General features: G+C 48.2%; 1 protein-coding gene across 1 annotated transcript; it reads right to left on the reverse strand.

Moving 5' to 3' along the window:
• Positions 1–4,025: 4,025 nt before the first annotated feature.
• Positions 4,026–9,688, reverse strand: TBX22 (T-box transcription factor 22). Its single transcript, XM_054388694.1, has 8 exons — positions 9,553–9,688; positions 9,309–9,438; positions 8,753–8,854; positions 8,372–8,546; positions 7,996–8,160; positions 7,555–7,619; positions 7,388–7,473; positions 4,026–4,612 (listed from the first exon to the last, which is right to left on the reverse strand). Exons 1-8 carry the CDS (start codon positions 9,686–9,688, stop codon positions 4,026–4,028), a joined length of 1,446 nt encoding a protein of 481 aa, XP_054244669.1.
• Between the last annotated feature and the right edge of the window lie 8,211 nt (positions 9,689–17,899).

Consider the following 17,899-nt stretch of genomic DNA (forward strand, 5'->3'; position numbering starts at 1 on the left):
GTATTTCAAATGTTCTGGGTGCTTATTTGTTCTGCTCGATTTTGCTATCCAATCCTCATTTGCTTTGCATAATTGTGATGCAAATTATCATCTAATTACAGCCCCAACCTCAGCAGATCAAATGTAAACCCAGGCATTCCAGTCAGGGAAAGCTACGTCTGATGCTTCCCGCTCTGAGTTTGGCTTCTCTGATGTATTAAATTTGGGTGAAACTGGATAGGAAACTGCATGTTGATTAGAAACATTATTTCTGGGGAATTTTTGTCTCCTTGGTTTTTCAGTCAGCCTCCCAGTGTGAGCACTGAGCCCAGCCCCTGTCCCAGCAGCACCCTTAGTATGGCCAGTTTGATTTGCTATAAAGGGAGTCAGACATTCCTGAGTATCTTCAAACTCCTGTCAGGAAAACCAAAGTTTGTTCATTGAGTTTAATCTTTAGAGGAAACTTTGGTTCTTTTCTCCCTGTTCCCATTTAAAATCAACACCCTAATACTGGGTTTAGGTTTGCATTCACCTCCCGTGCCCAGAGAATGGTGAAATTACACGATTGCCACAGGGTTTCCACACAAAGTTAGTGGAAGGAAGGACAAAGAAGTGTGTAACTGATTTGTATTTCCAGATGCTTGAAATATTGACCTTGATTCAGCCAGTTTCATATTAAATAACTAATGATTTATTATACTGACCTGCTCTCAGGGGTATGTCATCTCCCACCCACCTGCCACCAGCTGCCGTGGTACAAAGCACCCCAGGAACACAGCGTGAAGGTTATCTGCTGTTCTGGGACAAATTTTTCTCATCCAAGCAAAGGCATCTATGTTATAGTGAGAGTCATTCAGCTGAATTACCTCTGGGTTCAGGGTAGGGGGTGGAAATTACTCCTGTGCCAAGATGGTTGGGAGCTTCAGCTGGGTCTGAGGTGGCCACGGGGACATCAGGGCAGAGAGCTACAACTGCATGAAAATAGTGCCAACAGTTTTCCCATTCCTTAAGTGATTTTGAAGGATTAAAATCAGGAGAGAAAGGTAAAAAGAAACAGAAATTAGCCTCAGAAACCCCAAATCTGACAGTGTCTCGTGGTATTTATAGGGCTGCCTGACCCATGTTGATGAGCCCTGCCTTCTCCTTGAAGCTCAGTGCTGGCACCCAAGGGACATGGATTCCAGTGTCACACATGCCTTGCAAGGACCACGCTCTGAGAGTGTTTTCCACGTGGCTGTGATCAGGGAGCGTGGCAAAAAACCACAGGTTGCTACAGGATCAGGCACATCAAAACCCAACCCACTTCCATCAGCTGGAATTAGCTGAGCATGGCTGCTGGAGCACATCACCCAAGTGCTGGGTTTGCAGTTCCATGCTGAAAGGCACACAGTGACCCAGCAGCTCTGGGAGGCTCCATGCTCCTGCGTGAGCATGCTCTGAGTAGAAGTGAGGTGGGTCCATGTGGTAGGTTGGCTATAGTAGATGGAATTTATCTGATCTGAACTTAACTGTTTGCCTCTGTGAAACTGTCTGGATTGAAAATATCTATTCTGGTCATGATCAGTCACATTTGTAACTAGACAAGCACTGATTTCTTGGATCTCCAGCTCATGGCCGGCATGAGCAGCTCCAGAATATCTTATGCAACCACGGATATTTGGAAAATTGGAAGTTACCCACTGCATCCACCCACGAGTCCAGTGCTGATCTGGAAGAGCCTTCCAGTCCCTAAAAGTATAACCACATGTGAGGGCTGGAGCTTGGTCACTCAGGCTGCAGGGAGCAGAGATCTGCAGCATGGTTCAGAGCCTGTCCCGGCACCACCATTCACAGGGGACAGCTTGGCAATAAAGGACTCCTGGATGAAAAAGAATGGTCTTTTTTTTTTTCTTTTTTTAATAAAAATAGTGGAAAAAATGCTAAGAAACAGCATGAGAAAGTTCATCTTTACAGTTGCACAGACAATTTAGCAAGGCAAGCAGGGCCCACTGGTTCCTACTGGTATCACTGGGGGCTCTGTGAACAAGCCAAGCAGGCAAATTAGGGAATCTGAATTTTTAGCAAAGCCTCACAAAAATAAAAATGTGACTTTTAGTTGTTTTAACAGGTTTTTGTATCACTCCTTCTGTTCTTAATTTGTTGTCTGTTATGGATGAGAACATAAGCTAAACTCTGCCACTAATTTCGGTTCTTAAACCTGGCCTTAATCCCTATATTATGTTTGTAAACACAGAATTCTCTTATCTTAACCCCAAAATGCAGCTGGTCCCAGTCAAGCCTTATTTTCAAATCTCTGTTATATATCAACTCATAAATTTGGCTTCAAGTAAGGGCTGAGCATGGATCAAATAATCAAACCTGTGCCAGACTGATTGTGAGTTCTGCCATGTCCTTAGAACTAGAGATTATTTACAGGAATAAAAAGAATATCCACAGGTTACAATAAAACAAAGAGCAAGGAGTTGAAAAATCTCATGTTTTGGGGCCTGTGAAGTTATAACTCTCCAGAAAAGATCTGCCTGCTCCATAGGACTGAGCCAGGAGCATCCCTGCCCCTTCCCTTGGGTACAGGCTGGCCCATGCCATCCCAAGGGGGTCTTCTGTGCCCCCTGAGCTGAAAGCGCTGGGCAGGAGGAATGTCCTGCAGGGTTCCTGGAGGTTTCACCCCACACAGCTCTCTGAGATGTATCCCCCAGCATGAATTCATCTTGCTGTGAGGAGATGCATGACTCTCCACCCTCTATTCCTTCCCACCATGCTGCCAGTACTGGTGCCACTCTGCACTACTATCTGCTAGAGACCTCCAGAAGCAAGAGCATGGAAAGGAGAGCTCTTGGGGCACCCTTGCATCAGGCTCCACTTTCTCATCCCCACAAGATGGGGCAAGATGATGCTTAGACTTATGTCCCTTCTCTGACGACCACCAAGTAAGTCATCAAGGTCCTGAAGAACAAGACACTTTCATGTTGTTAATTAGGATCCATGAAGGCCAAGGAAACACGAGGACATGCTCAAGCTCTTGCTGCGTATGGCTCCTTTTCCGACTCAAGGTCTTAGAAATGAGTGGAATACTCAGATGGGTTGAGCAGAAGCTCCCTGGGGCTTTGAGCTAACTAAAGGCAAGCTACAGACTTTCAGGAAAGCATATTGGTAGCAACGTGCCCATCCACGGTCCCTCTTCAGAGTGCAAATATTCCAAAGGCGACTCTACACTTTGCTCTTAACCTGCAACCACGACGGAAATAACACCAAAAGGTATCACCTGGCTGTGGATCATCTCAGACCCTCCACCCTCCCAACAACACCACACGTTGGCCCACAAAAAAAAAAAAGAAAAACAACCCCCCCAAAAAAAGTTCAAAACCTCGACATCCCGCTTGTGTATGATGCAGTATTTCATGGTCAGTATCTATCCCACTTGTGTATGATGCAGTATTTCATGGTCAGTATCTATCCCGCTTGTGTATGATGCAGTATCTCATGGTCAGTATCTATCCCGCTTGTGTATGATGCAGTATTTCATGGTCAGTATCTATCCCGCTTGTGTATGATGCAGTATTTCATGGTCAGTATCTATCCCACTTGTGTATGATGCAGTATTTCATGGTCAGTATCTATCCCACTTGTGTATGATGCAGTATTTCATGGTCAGTATCTATCCCACTTGTGTATGATGCAGTATTTCATGGTCAGTATCTATCCCATTTGTGTATGATGCAGTATTTCATGGTCAGTATCTATCCCACTTGTGTATGATGCAGTATTTCGTGGTCAGTATCTATCCCATTTGTGTATGATGCAGTATTTCATGGTCAGTATCTATCCCACTTGTGTATGATGCAGTATTTCGTGGTCAGTATCTATCCCATTTGTGTATGATGCAGTATTTCGTGGTCAGTATCTATCCCATTTGTGTATGATGCAGTATTTCATGGTCAGTATCTATCCCATTTGTGTATGATGCAGTATTTCATGGTCAATACCTAGGAAGCTCTTGGGTGTGAGGGAAAGGCTTGCTTTAGGTATAGCAACACTCTAGAATCCCACTACAGGCACTGGTGAAGTGTTGGGTGCCAGGTGGAGTGGTTACATCTGCCATCTCTCAGGGAAGCAGGGATGCTGTCACTCACTTTGCAGTGGCTCACTGTGTTCACCAGTCTGGATGGCACAGAGAAGTTGTAGCCATACAAGCCATATGGAGGATGTAAAGAACAATTAAGTGCTTCCCGAGCAATGGGACTCGAAGGCAAAATGTTTCCAGATGCAGGTAATCCATACAGCATTTGACTGGCGGAGTTGAAGTCTTCGCCTTTAGCGTTTTTCAGGTTGGTTATGCCGAGGGAAGAGAGTTTTGGCACCTCCACCATCAAGTGGGGGAAAAGATGTGGGTTGGTGCCTCCTAGCTTTTCGTGGCTTGGGAAGAGGAGAGATTGTTGTCTCAGGAGGCTTGTAGGGCAAATCTTGTAGTAGAGGGGCAGGCTGAGGTTGTGTAGGTAGGTCTCGGGGCACGGCACACCAAGGTTGCTTGCTGACAAGTGAAATGTAGGAGGTGAGCACGGTGGAGAGAGCAGGGGGTTGAGAGGAGAGGGTGTCCCACCGCTGGAGGTCACCGGCGAAGAGCTGGAGCTCCCACCTGAAAATAAAACCAGAAATGGTCCAGGCTGGGCTAGCTAATATTCACAGCAGGAACCCCGGGGGGGACTCCTGCTCCCACTCCACGTCTCCCTGCAGCCGGTGTCCATCCAAGCACAAACTTTCTCCAAAGATCAGTTCCTGCAAAAGGGGAAGATCTGCCCATAAATTAGTTGCTGTCGTTACTTGGCACTCCTCTGAGAACACTACTCACAGAGGTTTAATGCTGGGATAACTGTGAGGTTCATCTCCACAGATACGGATACCTGCAGGGTTTGTGTCTTGCTGCATGACCGATAGCCTTCACCATTCACCACTTTAGGTTCCCTATTTTTATGCAAATTACAGGCGGCTTTCCCCCCTTGTATCTAAGAACAAAAAAGAGTATTCAACCCGGTGAAGAATTTTTTTTTCACCGGTACCTTCCTGCTCACAGGAATTGCCTCATTTTACTTGGCAATTTGAAACATACCCTGGAACACTGGAGGTGTCTCCAGGAGCTGTAAATGCATGTGTCATTTTAACCTTCCCCTGGCTGAAAGGAATCAATGAGCACTTTCAGAGTTCGGTGAGGAAGCCACCACGGCTCGCTTCACGTCTGAGCACTGCCAGAGCTGCTGTGTTTAACATCCCTGCTCAGCACCGACTCCTCGACCCTCTAGAGCAACATTTAGAGCAGGAACTACGAGTCAGCAGCTGATAATCGGCAGAATGATGCTCGTGAGCCATTAAACTGGTGTCCTTTAACACCAACTAAGACCTGCATTTCTCGGCTGCATCTTCTGCTGCAGTTCATTACTGCATCTTTTCAAAGCGGTTTTTTCCTCAGCTTTATCTCCATTCCTTACCAAAATCACTGGGAAAAGACGGGAGGGAAATCAGGTCCGTTTGTGCAGTGTGTTTTTCCTCTCTTTACCTTTAATTCCAAGCGATGGAATGTGATCCAGTCATGCTTTGCATCCAAGCAGCAACACCGAATCAATTGTACAATGCTGGATCACACCTTAGAAACCCACCAAGACTTTGGACACGGTGCAGATTAATTGTGCAAATCCCAGAGTATCTCGCAGGTTGGGTAACACACAGGCTGCACCTAGTCGCAGCCATCCAGGAATATTTGAGGAGTCGGAGGTCTCACCCTTCCACACTGATGTCAGCAGCTGTTTCAGTCCTGACATCAGCAGGAGCAGGGCAGGGATGTGGTCCTGTCCGGATGTACCTATCCTGACGCCCTCCCAGGACTCAGGGACTTTTTTGGTCGTGTACAATGATGTGATGGAGCTGATATTTACGAGTGTGAGGCAGCGAATGAATCCCTACAGAGCCGGCTGTGGCAGAGCAAAGCGGGGTTAGTATTTACTAAAAGGTATCCAAAACAATGAGTTCCAGTCGCGGTTTGGGAACAGGGATCACAGCGGGAAGAACAGAGCAGCTCCAAAAGCAGATTCTTTCTGCCTTTTCTATTAGGCTTAAAAATCCCGATTTATGGCCAATTCTTTCTTTCTTTAACATACTGTTTCTTTTAATTTACTTTCTGGTTTGGAGGCTTTGAGATTTCTATTTCTCGGCTTCTCCTCGGAAACATAATTTGATTATTAGTGGAACTGGAGACTTTGTTATATTTACAACAATTCAGAGAATTAACTCTGAATAAAAAAATACCAATTACATTAAGACTACCAAAAAAAAAAAAGCCCAAATAATCCTTGGAATCCTAATATTTTAGCATCTGCACGACAATCAAGGCAGTTGCTGTTGTCTCATTCCCTGCTGCAGCCCATCCATCAGCTCCTCTCCCCAATCCTCTGAAAAACTTACTCAAAAAGTGCTTTATGCATAAAGCCTTTTCTAAATTAGAGTTAATAATAATAATAAATCCGTTTCTTTTTTTACAACCCGATAAATCTCTTGATTTCCCCCGACTCTGATCTTTACACATGGATTTTTGCTGGGATTTAATCAGCACTTCCCTACGGAAAGAAGGAACGATTTGGAGTGTCCCTGTACTTTGAAGAGTTCCGAACGTAAGTGAGGGTTAAACTGGAGACTTTAAATCCAAACCGGAGCGCTCCAGCCTGCAAATAGTCTGTTATATTTTTTTTCTCCAACGCTCTGAGCAATCAGTTTTCAAATAATACTTGGGAAAACTGAGGGTTTTTTTGCTCTGCAAAAGGACCATAAGATAGCGGTGGGCACTTGTCAGGCAGAGGGAAATTTTTTTTACTGAAGAACCTTTCCCCTTTCCCTGTATTTCTGTAGAAATAAGGGGCTGTGGGGCTGCTGCATCCTAAAGAGCAGCGGATTTTATTTTCTCTCCCTTCACTCGCGTTCGCACAGCGGCACCCGCTGCAGAAGACGCCGGCCGTCACCGCTCTCCCGCTTTTAGCCGCTATTCTCAAACGGGTTGGAAACAATTAGTGTAACGGGATCAAAGCCGCAACAACCCGCCTCTGAATTAGCCTCCTGCACGCTCCGCTATTTTTTTCCTGCCCGTCTAAATCTGATGATTTCTGGCGGCCGATGGGGGTAGACCGCGATGTTCCCCTCCCCGGGGCGAGTGCTCTCCTCCTCAAATCGATTTTAACAGGAATTTTGGCCGAAATCACGCGGAATTGGCTTCTCAAGAGGTTGCGCTGGCCGTCGATTCCCTCTCTTGACCCACCTCGTTATCTGAAGGGTTTAAGACCCCTCGACGCGGTCCCGCGGAGATCTCTGGTCGCAGACTCGAAACCGCGGGGAGAGACGGGGAAGAAAAAAGGCAGCAAACAGGACTTACCCTGGCTGTCAGAGCCGAAAGCCTTGAAGTCCAAGGAGATGGGGGGCCGCCACGGATATGTCTCCAGGAGTCCATCCAGGACCCCCCTGTGGGGGCAAGACCGGGCTGAGCAACCGTGGCGGGCAGGAGCGCGGCAGGGAGGGTGGAAGGGCGGCCTCAGCCCTTACCTGTTTCTCCCGGGATCCCGAAAACCTTTGGCGAACGGATTCCTGTCGATCTTCAGCTTGGTGATCTGGGGGAGTAAGAGAAAAGGGCTGTTGAGGAGCAGGACGCGCAGGGTCTTGATCCCGGTATCGCCGGGGCTCTCCATGCCTCTAGCCGTTCCCTGGTACGCCGGAGCTCTCTATCCCTCAGATCCTGGTACCGCCGGTGCTCACGGTATTCCTGTGGTACCGTCGGATCTTTCCATTGCCCTTTGCCTGCTTCCAGTACCGCCTGGGTTCTCCATCCCTTCAGATCCCAATACCATCAAGGATTTCCATTCCCCCGACCTGTCCCTGGTACCGTCGAAGCTTTCCATTCTTCTGGTACCCGTAGGGCTCTCCATCGCCCTGGTCTCTGGTACCGTAGGGGACCTACACTACCACCCCCGAGCTGGTGTCTGGTACCTGCTGGTTTTGGTACGCCGTGACGGTAGTGAACTCGGTCTCCTGGAAGAAGAAGGTCTGCACCCCTTCGGCCGGCAACGACTGGATCTGCGCTAGATCGAAGCGAGAGTCCTGGGCGATAACGTGGACGCGGGGTTTGTACTTGTGCATGGACTGCAGGATGATCTGGGAGAGGGTGGAGAGCAGGCTGAGCCCCTTCGAAAGGGAGAAGGGCACCAAAAAAACCCACCATGGTGGGGTTCTTTTCCACGGGTGGGACCCAGCCCTCATCTCGCATTGCTCAGACTCAAGAGAAACTGGTTTTCCGCGTTGTCCTGCCGCAGTAATGCTCTGCCCCCTCCCCAGCTCCCTCCCGGCGGTGCTGCCCCACACCTACGTGTCCCTTGTCGTCCATCTCGTTGTTGGTGAGCTTCACCCGGTCGAAGCTGATGATTTGCCTCATCCAGGTCTCCCCCGAGCAGGGGGAATCGGGGTGGATGTAGAGCCGTGGGGTGATGCAGGAGTGGTCCGTGTTCCCCGCCACCATCCACTGCGAGCTGTGATAGACGTACCTGGCCCGGGCCGGGCCCACGCACACCTATAGACTCCATAGGTACGTGCAAGCCCGGCAGTCCCCCCTCACTGCATACCTGTACAACCCCCATTACACCAACATGCACTCAATGCAGACCCCAAACAGTCTGCAGAGAGGAGTCCTGAGCGGGCAGGGGTGTGCGCGGAGGTCTGGGAGTGCCCCTCTGTCCCCCCTTTCCCGTACCTGTATCTTTTGGAGTCTACCGGGACAACGTCCATGGCAATATAATATTGCTTCAGCGGCTCCAGCCCCTTTACCTTCACCCTGACCGACGGGAACATCCTCCTGCGGGGAGGAGAAGGTCCTGAGCAAGAGCTGCCACTTCAACGGCGAAATAGGGGGTGAAAACATTAAATAGGCGGAGGGGGGGGGGGGGGGGGACGGGACGAATTTAAGTTGATAAAAACAGCGAAAGAAAGTGGACAGAAGAAAATACCCCAACCAAGACATAAAGGGAAGGGAGGGGAAAAAAGAGAGAGGAAAAAATAAGAAAAAATTTTAAAAAAGGGGGGGGTGGGGGGGGGCGGGGGGCGGGGAAGGGAGGGGGGAGAAGAAGAGGGAAAAAAAAGAGAAACATAAGGGGAAAAAATAAAAATAAGAAAACAAAGAAAATTAAGAAAAATAAAAGGGGAAAAAAAGGAAACACAACGACAAAGAGAAAAAGAGACAAAAGGATAAAGAACGGAGGGGACAAAGTCGGGACCGGAGCCGGCAAGAGGGGCAGCGGGGAGGCCGGTACCTGCCGGCCTTGGTGATGATCATCTCGGTGCCGATCTCATGGAACCTCCTCCAGAGCTCAGAGCCCTGCAGCTCCACCTGCACCCCGACCCCCACCTCCCGGCTCTCGACACCGGCCTTGGGCCGCTTTTCTGCGGGGAAGAGAAACGGGAAGAGGCGGCTCGTGAGGCTGCCGGGGGTTGGGGGTGTCCTCACCCCACCGCCGTCCCGGGGGTCCCCGCCCGGGCGTCGCCGCCGCTACCAACCCGTCTCCGGGGCTCCGCGGCTCTGCCGGCAGCCGTCTCCAGGCTCCGCGTCTTGAGCATCCGGCACCTTCCTTTTGGCCGAACGTCCCACCAAGGCTTCTACCGAGAAGGCGTGAGCCCGGGAGCTGAGCGCCATCCCTCCCGGGCCTGGGATCCCCCCGGGGCTCAGGCCGGCGGCGGCTCCATCCCGGCCGGGACCCAGCGAGCCTTGCCCGGCCGCCGCCCGGCTCCCGTCGGGGGGCAGCGGCCACGGCGAGATCCTTCTGCATCCAACTGAATCAATAGACGGCTGCAGCCTCCACTGTTTGTTTTGGAAACTGGTGGGAGCGTATGAAACGTTGAGTGACATTTCATAGGAGTAGCGGGGGGGGAGAGGGGGGGTTGAGGGGAGGGAGGGCAGAACGGGAGGTGGGGGTGAAGAGCGGAGGAAGAAGAGCCGGCCCCGTCTAGGATCAATAAAGGAGTTACTGTTCTCCATTAAATTGTAAAACTCAAAGAAATTTGACATAATTGCACACTAGGGGCCACTTTTCCAACAAAAGTGCAAATAACGTTTAACCAGAACCAGCACAAAAAGAAAAAAAGAAAAAGGGGGGAAAGGTGAAGAAAACAAAAAAAAAAAAAAAAAAAAAAACAAAAAAAAAGGGGGGGGGGAAGGGAAGAAAGCGAAAGCAACTGAAGAAGAAAAAGAAAACGAAAAAGAAAAAGAAATTAAGGAAACATAGCAAAAAGAAAAGGGGAGAAATATTTTTTAATAAAAAGGAAAAAAAATAGAAAAGGAAAACATAAGAAAAGGGGGGAAAGAAATAGAAAAGGGGGGAAGAAAAAGAGGGAAAAGGAAAGAGAAAAGGGTGCAAAAATGAAAATTAAAAAAAGTTGAAATAAAAAAGGAAAAAGAAATAAACAAATAACAAAAGGGAAAATAAGAAAGAATAAGAAAAAATGGAAAAAAGAGGAAGGGGAGACAAGGAAAAAAGTACAAGGAGGAAATAAAAATAAATTAAAAAATAAAACAAAGTAAAAGAAAAAAAAAGAGGAATAAAAAAGGGGAATAAAGGAGAGGAAGATTCCTGCCTGGCTTGGCCGCCCGGCTTGGGTGCGGCAGGGCTTTGCCCCAACCAGAGTGCGCCGACTGTCCCCGCGGTGTCCCCGCCACTAAGGACCACAGGGTCACCTCCCGGCTTGTCCATCGTTTCTGTTTATTTTTTTGTTTATTCGTTTTCTGAGCTTTTGATAGTTTGGTTGTAAAGGCCCCGGTCCCGCCGCCCGCTCCTCACCCTCACGTCCCCGGGATGTTTCCGCGGCTCCAGCGCAAGCTCGGCCCGGCCGCGGCAGCTGCGCGGACGTGAGCAGGAATCCCGGGGTTATGCTCTGGCGGTTCCTGGGAACCCTGTGCCGCCGTGCCCGACCCTGGCGGGAAGGGGGTCCAGAGAATGTCCAGACCCGTTGAGGGGTGGGGAAGGTGCAAAGGGAAAGGGTTGCGCTGGGTTTGTGCTGTGATTTTGGGGCCCTCCCCAGCCTTCACAGGCTGGAACGCCCCACACTGAGTTATTTTCCACCCGAGCATCCTCCCAAAGGCAGATTCCTGGGACCGGGGTGTTTTTTGGGGGAGGGAAGCAGTGATATTCATGAAGAGTAGGGTGGGTGTCTACCTCCCTTCCATCACATATGCACCCCTCGCCCCACTGCCTCTCCCTGCACCTGGGAGGTCAGCCGAGATACATGAGCCTTAACGGGAAAAAAAGGTGGAAAGGGATAAAATTCACCAGCCAGCTGAGAAAGCAGGTTGAGGCGGCAGGGGGGGTGGTATGGGTGGCTTCAGGGTGGGCAGGGGATGGGGTGCAGAGCTCTCTGTCACACTCCAGGCACTCCTGGAGTCTCCAGAGAGCACTGGTCTATCCAAATGTTCCACTTCTCAGGCTTTCTTGCCATATTTGTCAGAGCTGGAGCCCTGGTGCACACATTTGTCCCAAGCCTTGGGCTGGCAGCAGCCAAAACTGCCTCATTGTTGTGGAGACAACCAAACCAAACATCAGCTGCTATCTGGCAGAACTCTTGACAAATGTGTGTTTCAATGTCCCAGCCTCGTATCACTGTCTTCAAACCCCCATTCCATGGATGCTCCTCAGTTTATGATGGGTTTTAGTGGAGTGATTGTCCCCCTGCACTTGGCTCTGGTGAGGCCACACCTGGGATACTGGGTTCAGTTTCGGGCCACTCACTACATGAAGGACATTCAGGTGCTGGAGTGTGTCCGGCAAAAGGACAACAAAGCTGATGAAGGGTGTAGAGCACAGGTCATAATCTGAGTGTGTGGTGATTTTGTCCCAGTGTCATAGAATTAGAGATTCATAGAACTGTTTGGTTGGAAGAGACCTTCAAGATCATCAAGTCCAATTGTTAATCCAGCACTGCCTTGTCACCACTGAACCATGTCCCTTAGCACCACGGTGTCACTCCACCCTTTCACTTATGTCCACTTGTAGTCACCCTGTAAAGACCCAAACCCTGCTGATGTGGTTTTCCTACATAGAATCCCAGATTTCCAGCATGGTGGGGGTTGGAAGAGACCTCTGGAAATTATCTAGTCCAACCTCCCTGCTAAAGCAGGAGGCTGTGAGGATCAAAATGTCCAGGTGGATTTGGAATCTCTCCAGATAAGGAGACTCCACAACCTCTTTGGGCAGCCTGCTCCAGGGCTTCAGCACTCTCACAGTGAAGAAGATTCTCATCACGTTCAGATAGAACCTTCTGCATTCCAGTTAGTGCCTGTTGACCCTTGTCCTATCACTCAGCACCACTGAAGAGGAGTCTGGCCTCATCCCCTTGCCCTCACCCTTTAGCTATTTATCAGCATTGATCAGACCCCCTCTCAGTCTGCTCTTCTCCAGACTGAACAGCCCCAGGGCTCTCAGCCCAAGAGGCATCCCCATCATTTGAATGATAGAATCAGTCAGGGTTGGAAAGGACCACAAGGATCATCTAGTTCCAACCCCCCTGCCATGGGCAGGAATTTGGGGTGAGAATGGAGAGAGAACAGGTCAGGGGAAGAAACGTTAGGTGGTTATCTTTCTCTGCCCTCACCCCAGTCAGGATCATCTCCACCTTTTCTATTTCTTCTTACAAAGAGAAATGAAACGAATTTCATAGGCATGTTTATAATTATTAAGGCACAAGCTGATGATTTCAAGGCAAGGTGAGCAGTGGATCCTTCCTGGCACCTGACTGGGGCTGAAGCTGCTCTCCCCAGTGCTGATGGAAGCCAGCTGAGGGCATCAAGTGTGAACCTTTATCTCTGCTGACATGACATATTATTAAAAACTATTTCGAGTAATCTTTTCTTTCCTTAAGCATTGCAACACATTTCAAGGACTTGGCCAGGGATCAACCAACCCTTTTTAATTTCCTACAGTGAAAACCAAAACAAAAAAAACAAAAAAAACAAAAAAAAAAAAACCAAAAAAAAAAAGAAAGCCCAGTTGAGATGATATAATCAGGAACATTTTGAGAGTTTAGTTCAAATTAATATGTCAGAGGAGGGTTTTGAGGGGGCTTGGAGAGCTTTAATCTGTCAAAGCCTGACTCAAACCCTTCATGGGCTCTGCAATCTTATTGTCTTTCCCAAGTGATGTGATGGTGTGCCACGTATTAGAGTTGTCAGAAAAAGGAGCAAAGAAGCTTTTTTGGCCTCAAGTTCAGAATAACTAACTTAATTTTAAAGCCAGAGTTATCCAATATGCCAGAGATGTTTACTTAGCTTGGAAATGATCTTTTAATACTGCCCACAGATCCGCTGGAGCACACAGGTAAATCCCAAACACAGGCTTCAGGGGCAAGCTTCAGGAGGTTTCACTGCAGTCAGGCTGTGCTCAGTTGTGCCAAGATTTACTCTGTGTTTACCAAACCAAACCAAAACCCCAAAGCAAACTCGTGCCTTGGGGGTAATATTTTAATGTCACCTGCACTCAGTTATGTAGCTAAGAGTTTCCTCTTTTCTCTCTCCCCCTGACAGGGCACAGAATTATAGAAAGCTGAGATTATAAATACAGTGCTGGAACATTTTCAGTTCTAGCAGATAAACTTGAAAAGTGATTTGTTTTCTACTTAACAAATTGCTAGCAAGAAAATATTTTTCTTTTTTTTTTTTTTTTTTTTAGCATTTAGGGGGAAAAAATGGTTTCCAAACCTGCAGTTTCTGATCAGCGGTATGCAGCCATGTGTCCTTATGTACCATTAAACCAGCCTTGTCTCCCCAGCATTGCTTCCCCAACACTGAAGCAGATGACAAGTACCCAAGGCTACTAACTGGTGTGGGCATATCTTACACCCACTGGGTGAATGTAAAGTGGAACATTTCTTCTGCAGTCTCTTTGGGTGGTGTAAATCTGTCCTAGTGAGGCTGTCTGGAGTAATCTTCTAGGCTCCCCAGTTCAAGTGAGAAAGGGAACTACTAGAGAGAATCCAGCAGAGGCTACAAAGATGTTGAGGGGCCTGAAGCACCTCTGTGAGGCTGAGAGACTTGTGGCTGTTTAGCCTGAAAATGAGAAGATCAAGAAGGGAGCTTCTTAGTGCTTATCAATATCTAATGGTGGGAAGCAAGAGGATGGGGCCAGGCTCTTTTCAGTGGGTGTCCAGTGGCAGGACAAGGGGCAACATGCACAGACCAGAATACAGCAAGTACCATCTGAAGAAGAGGAAAAACTCACTCCTTGTGACCCTGGGCAACCTGCTCTGGGTGACCCTGCTTTAGCAGGGGTCCTGAGCTAGATCTGCAGAGGTCCTTTCCAACCCCCACCATGCTGGGATTCAGAGATTCTGTGACCTTTGCTTCTGCAGAGACTCAGATGGAGCAAGTAAAGCAGTGAAGCCCTGGCCAGTCCCTTGTCCCTGTGTGCCCTCCCCACACCAACCATATTTACCCTCACATCTTCCCCTTCAAAATCTTTCCTCTCCTCTAAAATGTACTTTAGGGTTGACTTAACCACATTCTCACATGCTGCTCATTTTTCATTCTAAGACTCATAGCCCAGTTTGTATTTTTCCATTTCCCCAGCTGCTAGTAAAGAAATAATCTATTTTTTCCCCACATCCCAGCCCACTTACTTGTCAAGTTGTAAATATGAATGAATCTGCTGCCCTAAATCTAACAGGGATAAACCTGACACAGAAGGAATTCCCACTAATATCTGATATTCCAACATGCAAACAATATCATTTTCTTGGGAGAGAAAAAAAATAAATGCATGGATGACACAATGTGCTGCAAGGAGCTGCCTCCAAGGACAGAAGAAAGGGATGGAAGGTCAGGACTGTAGTAAAGACCTAATAAATCAGTATCTAAATGCTCTGGCTGCAGCTGAGGTGGATGTAATTGCTAGCTGAGCAACTCTTCTGTGGGCTGAAATTACACCAGTCTGGGTTCTCCAGGAGCTGGGAATGGCAATATTCAACTTTAATTTCTGTAAATGTAACTGGCACTCTATAGCAGTCATTAACAAATCACTTATTAACAGGTTAACAAAGATTTCTTTCCTAAAAGCCAGTCTTTTAAACAGAAAGTAAGTAAATCTTGGCAGAAAACACCTGTAGTGGCTTGAAACAGTGCTTAGGAGATTATTTGCCTTTACTTTCTCCAATGTCCAGTCCCACAGAGAAGCTTCAATTTCCTCCTCTATCTTATTCTGCCCACATTAATCTCTGGAAAACCTCTGCTCCTATATCCAAGTGCAACGTGATGCTGTGAGTTCTTTAGCCTTGCTGGGCTTCAGCAGCTCCAGGCCAGCCCTGTGGCGTCCAAAGCTGGAGGTGATGGCAAAGTTCAGCCTGTCCTTGCCCACAGGAACATCCTGAAGTAATGCCAAGGCAACCATGACAGGTCTGGGGCAGGAATGGCCAGGTAGTGGACATCCAGCCCTGAAGTTTCTTGGTTGGTTGCCTCCCTAGGGCTGTTCTTCACCACCATGTGCTCTGCATTTGTTAAAAGGATGTTAAAATAAATTTCTCTTATGTTATTTTATAAACATGCCCCTAAAAAGGCTGCACAGGGAACAGGATTAAACTTTAAGAAAATGATTTAGTGAAGTAAAAACAACATTTGGGGGGAGTTAGATCAAGTTGAAGGACTTGGGACACTTTATGATGAGAGAAGGGTTGGTGGAGTTCCCTACTGCAGCCAGAGGAACTGAGGAAGGGTCAGTAGTACCCACCTGCCATTGGGGTAAGGAGCACCGTGCTCATCTCCAGTATCAAGACATGAGATTCCACCATGAGGACATTTATCCATCAGCTGTGGCTGCAGCTGCCCCTCTGAGAGCTTTCCCAGGACTGACAACACGTCTGGGCCTGTGCTATGGAGGCTTCTCTAACATATCCCACAGACACTTCAATATATTTTCTGGAAAATCGAGATTTCTTGGGTTTATGCTGTGAGGAACACTTCCAGGATCACCTTTCCTATCCCAGCTCCTGGCTTTTGGCTGGTGGTTGTCTGTGAAGAGCAAAGTGAGAAGTTGTTCCATCCTTTTTCCAGCCACCAGCAGCAGCCTTGTCATCCCACTGAGCAGCCTTCCCACCACTTTTCCTTCATCATGACTACTCCAGAGCTGAGAAATAAGACCAAGACATGACCCCTTCCCCCTCCTCCAAGTAAAGGGAAAAATTCCTGCAGTGTTGAACTTTTCTCATAATACTTAAAGAAAATACTCAAAGAATGTGCAATATTGGGGGATTTAGAAAGAGCAAAATTAACCACATGGACAGAGCAGAAAACCTTTAGAATGGCACTAAAATGTGTCCCATCAGGATTTACCATGGTGAAGAGGTCCAGGGGAAGGGGGATGACCCTACATGAGCCTTGTGAGCTGCAGGACCCCTTGTTCCAGGGGCCATCCCGTCTTCTCACTGGTGGAGCACAGGGAAGGAACAGCCAGAGTTCTGGCTTTAGCTGCCAGAGAAACCACACAGGAGAAGTGAAATTAAAACATTTGTGGGGAAGCTGATATTGAGTTATTTTATATTCCCAAGCAGGAGCAAAGCTGGGCAGACCTGGGGAGGTGTTTCCTGCACTCCCTGCTCAGCACGGGGGCCAGGCAGGGTCTAGCCTTGGAGCATCCTGGAGATGGGAAACCTTAGCAGCAATCTGAGGGCAAAAAGCTGTGTGAAGAGGAAGGTGGGGTTGTTTTTACAAAGTGCAGCCTGTATTCTGCTTTACTTCACTTCAAATAGTAACTGGGTGCCTTGAGACATCCCCTTGGTACTGGTGCCTATGGGGAAGATCCTCTGATGGCTTCACTGACATGACATTGTCTGTTCTGAAAGCAAAAATGGGACAAAGTCTCTTGTGACCACCAAGATTTGGGGCCAGGAAAGATGAGGGTCCACAGAACCAACACATGACCCAAGCAGGGGCAGGCTTGCTAAGCCCACCTGCATGAACGGTCATCACCACTGGGATCAACACTCACCTCTTAAGGTAGCAAGTAGCTGCCTCTCCCTTCTCATCTGTGCCCCAGCAGTGTCCCAGACCCACCTGCCTGTATATTGGCCCAAAATGCCCATGAAGGCTGAGGCTGCACAGCTGTGAGGCTCATTCCACAAGGAAGTGATGCCACATGGCTGATGATGGCTGGGTCAGGAAGGGTTGCTGGGGAGTTCCATGGTCTCTGGCTTGCAAAACCAGTCAGGGACATTCAGGTTTATTCATGCAGAAATTGCAGGGGTTTGGGGGCTTTTCCTTCTGTCTCACCCAGTCTTGGTGTCTGCAGTAAGCTTTGCTCCCCTCTTCCCTGTGCTTAGAGAAGGTAGGCCCAAACAAGGTGTTATGATTCATTCCTGGTCCCACCAGTTCTGGTGCAGAGTGTTTTCCCAGCTGTTGGATTGGAAACTGTATGGACTGATTTCTTTCTACTGATGCTATCTCTGCACCACCAGCACTTTGCTGGAGGAGGTGACTCCAAGGCAGGTTTGAGACTTTTCCATCCCTGTCTGGAGAACTGAACACCAACTCTGGCCTTAAACCGAGCCCACACCTGGGAGAGACCAACCAGCTGTGGAGAAACCCCCACTTTGTTTTGCTGTTCTATCCTCTGTCATTGTGGCTAATTATTGCCCTAAATGCAAATACAGAGGGATGAGAATAAAAGCTTGGAAAGGGAGAAGGACAATAAACCACCAGGTTTACAAGGAAGCTTTCACTCATCTTCCAAGCACTGACTTATTTTTTTTGGAGTTGCTAATGAGGACATTGGTGAAGGAAGTGACTTTTGCAATCAGACAGAAAAGACAGAATCTGGCTGCTTCACAGGACCTGCCAATACAAATATCTGTCAGCAGATATGGAAAAGAACAG

The sequence above is a fragment of the Indicator indicator genome, chromosome 17 (assembly GCF_027791375.1).
Source record: "Indicator indicator isolate 239-I01 chromosome 17, UM_Iind_1.1, whole genome shotgun sequence".
Taxonomy (NCBI): domain Eukaryota; kingdom Metazoa; phylum Chordata; class Aves; order Piciformes; family Indicatoridae; genus Indicator; species Indicator indicator.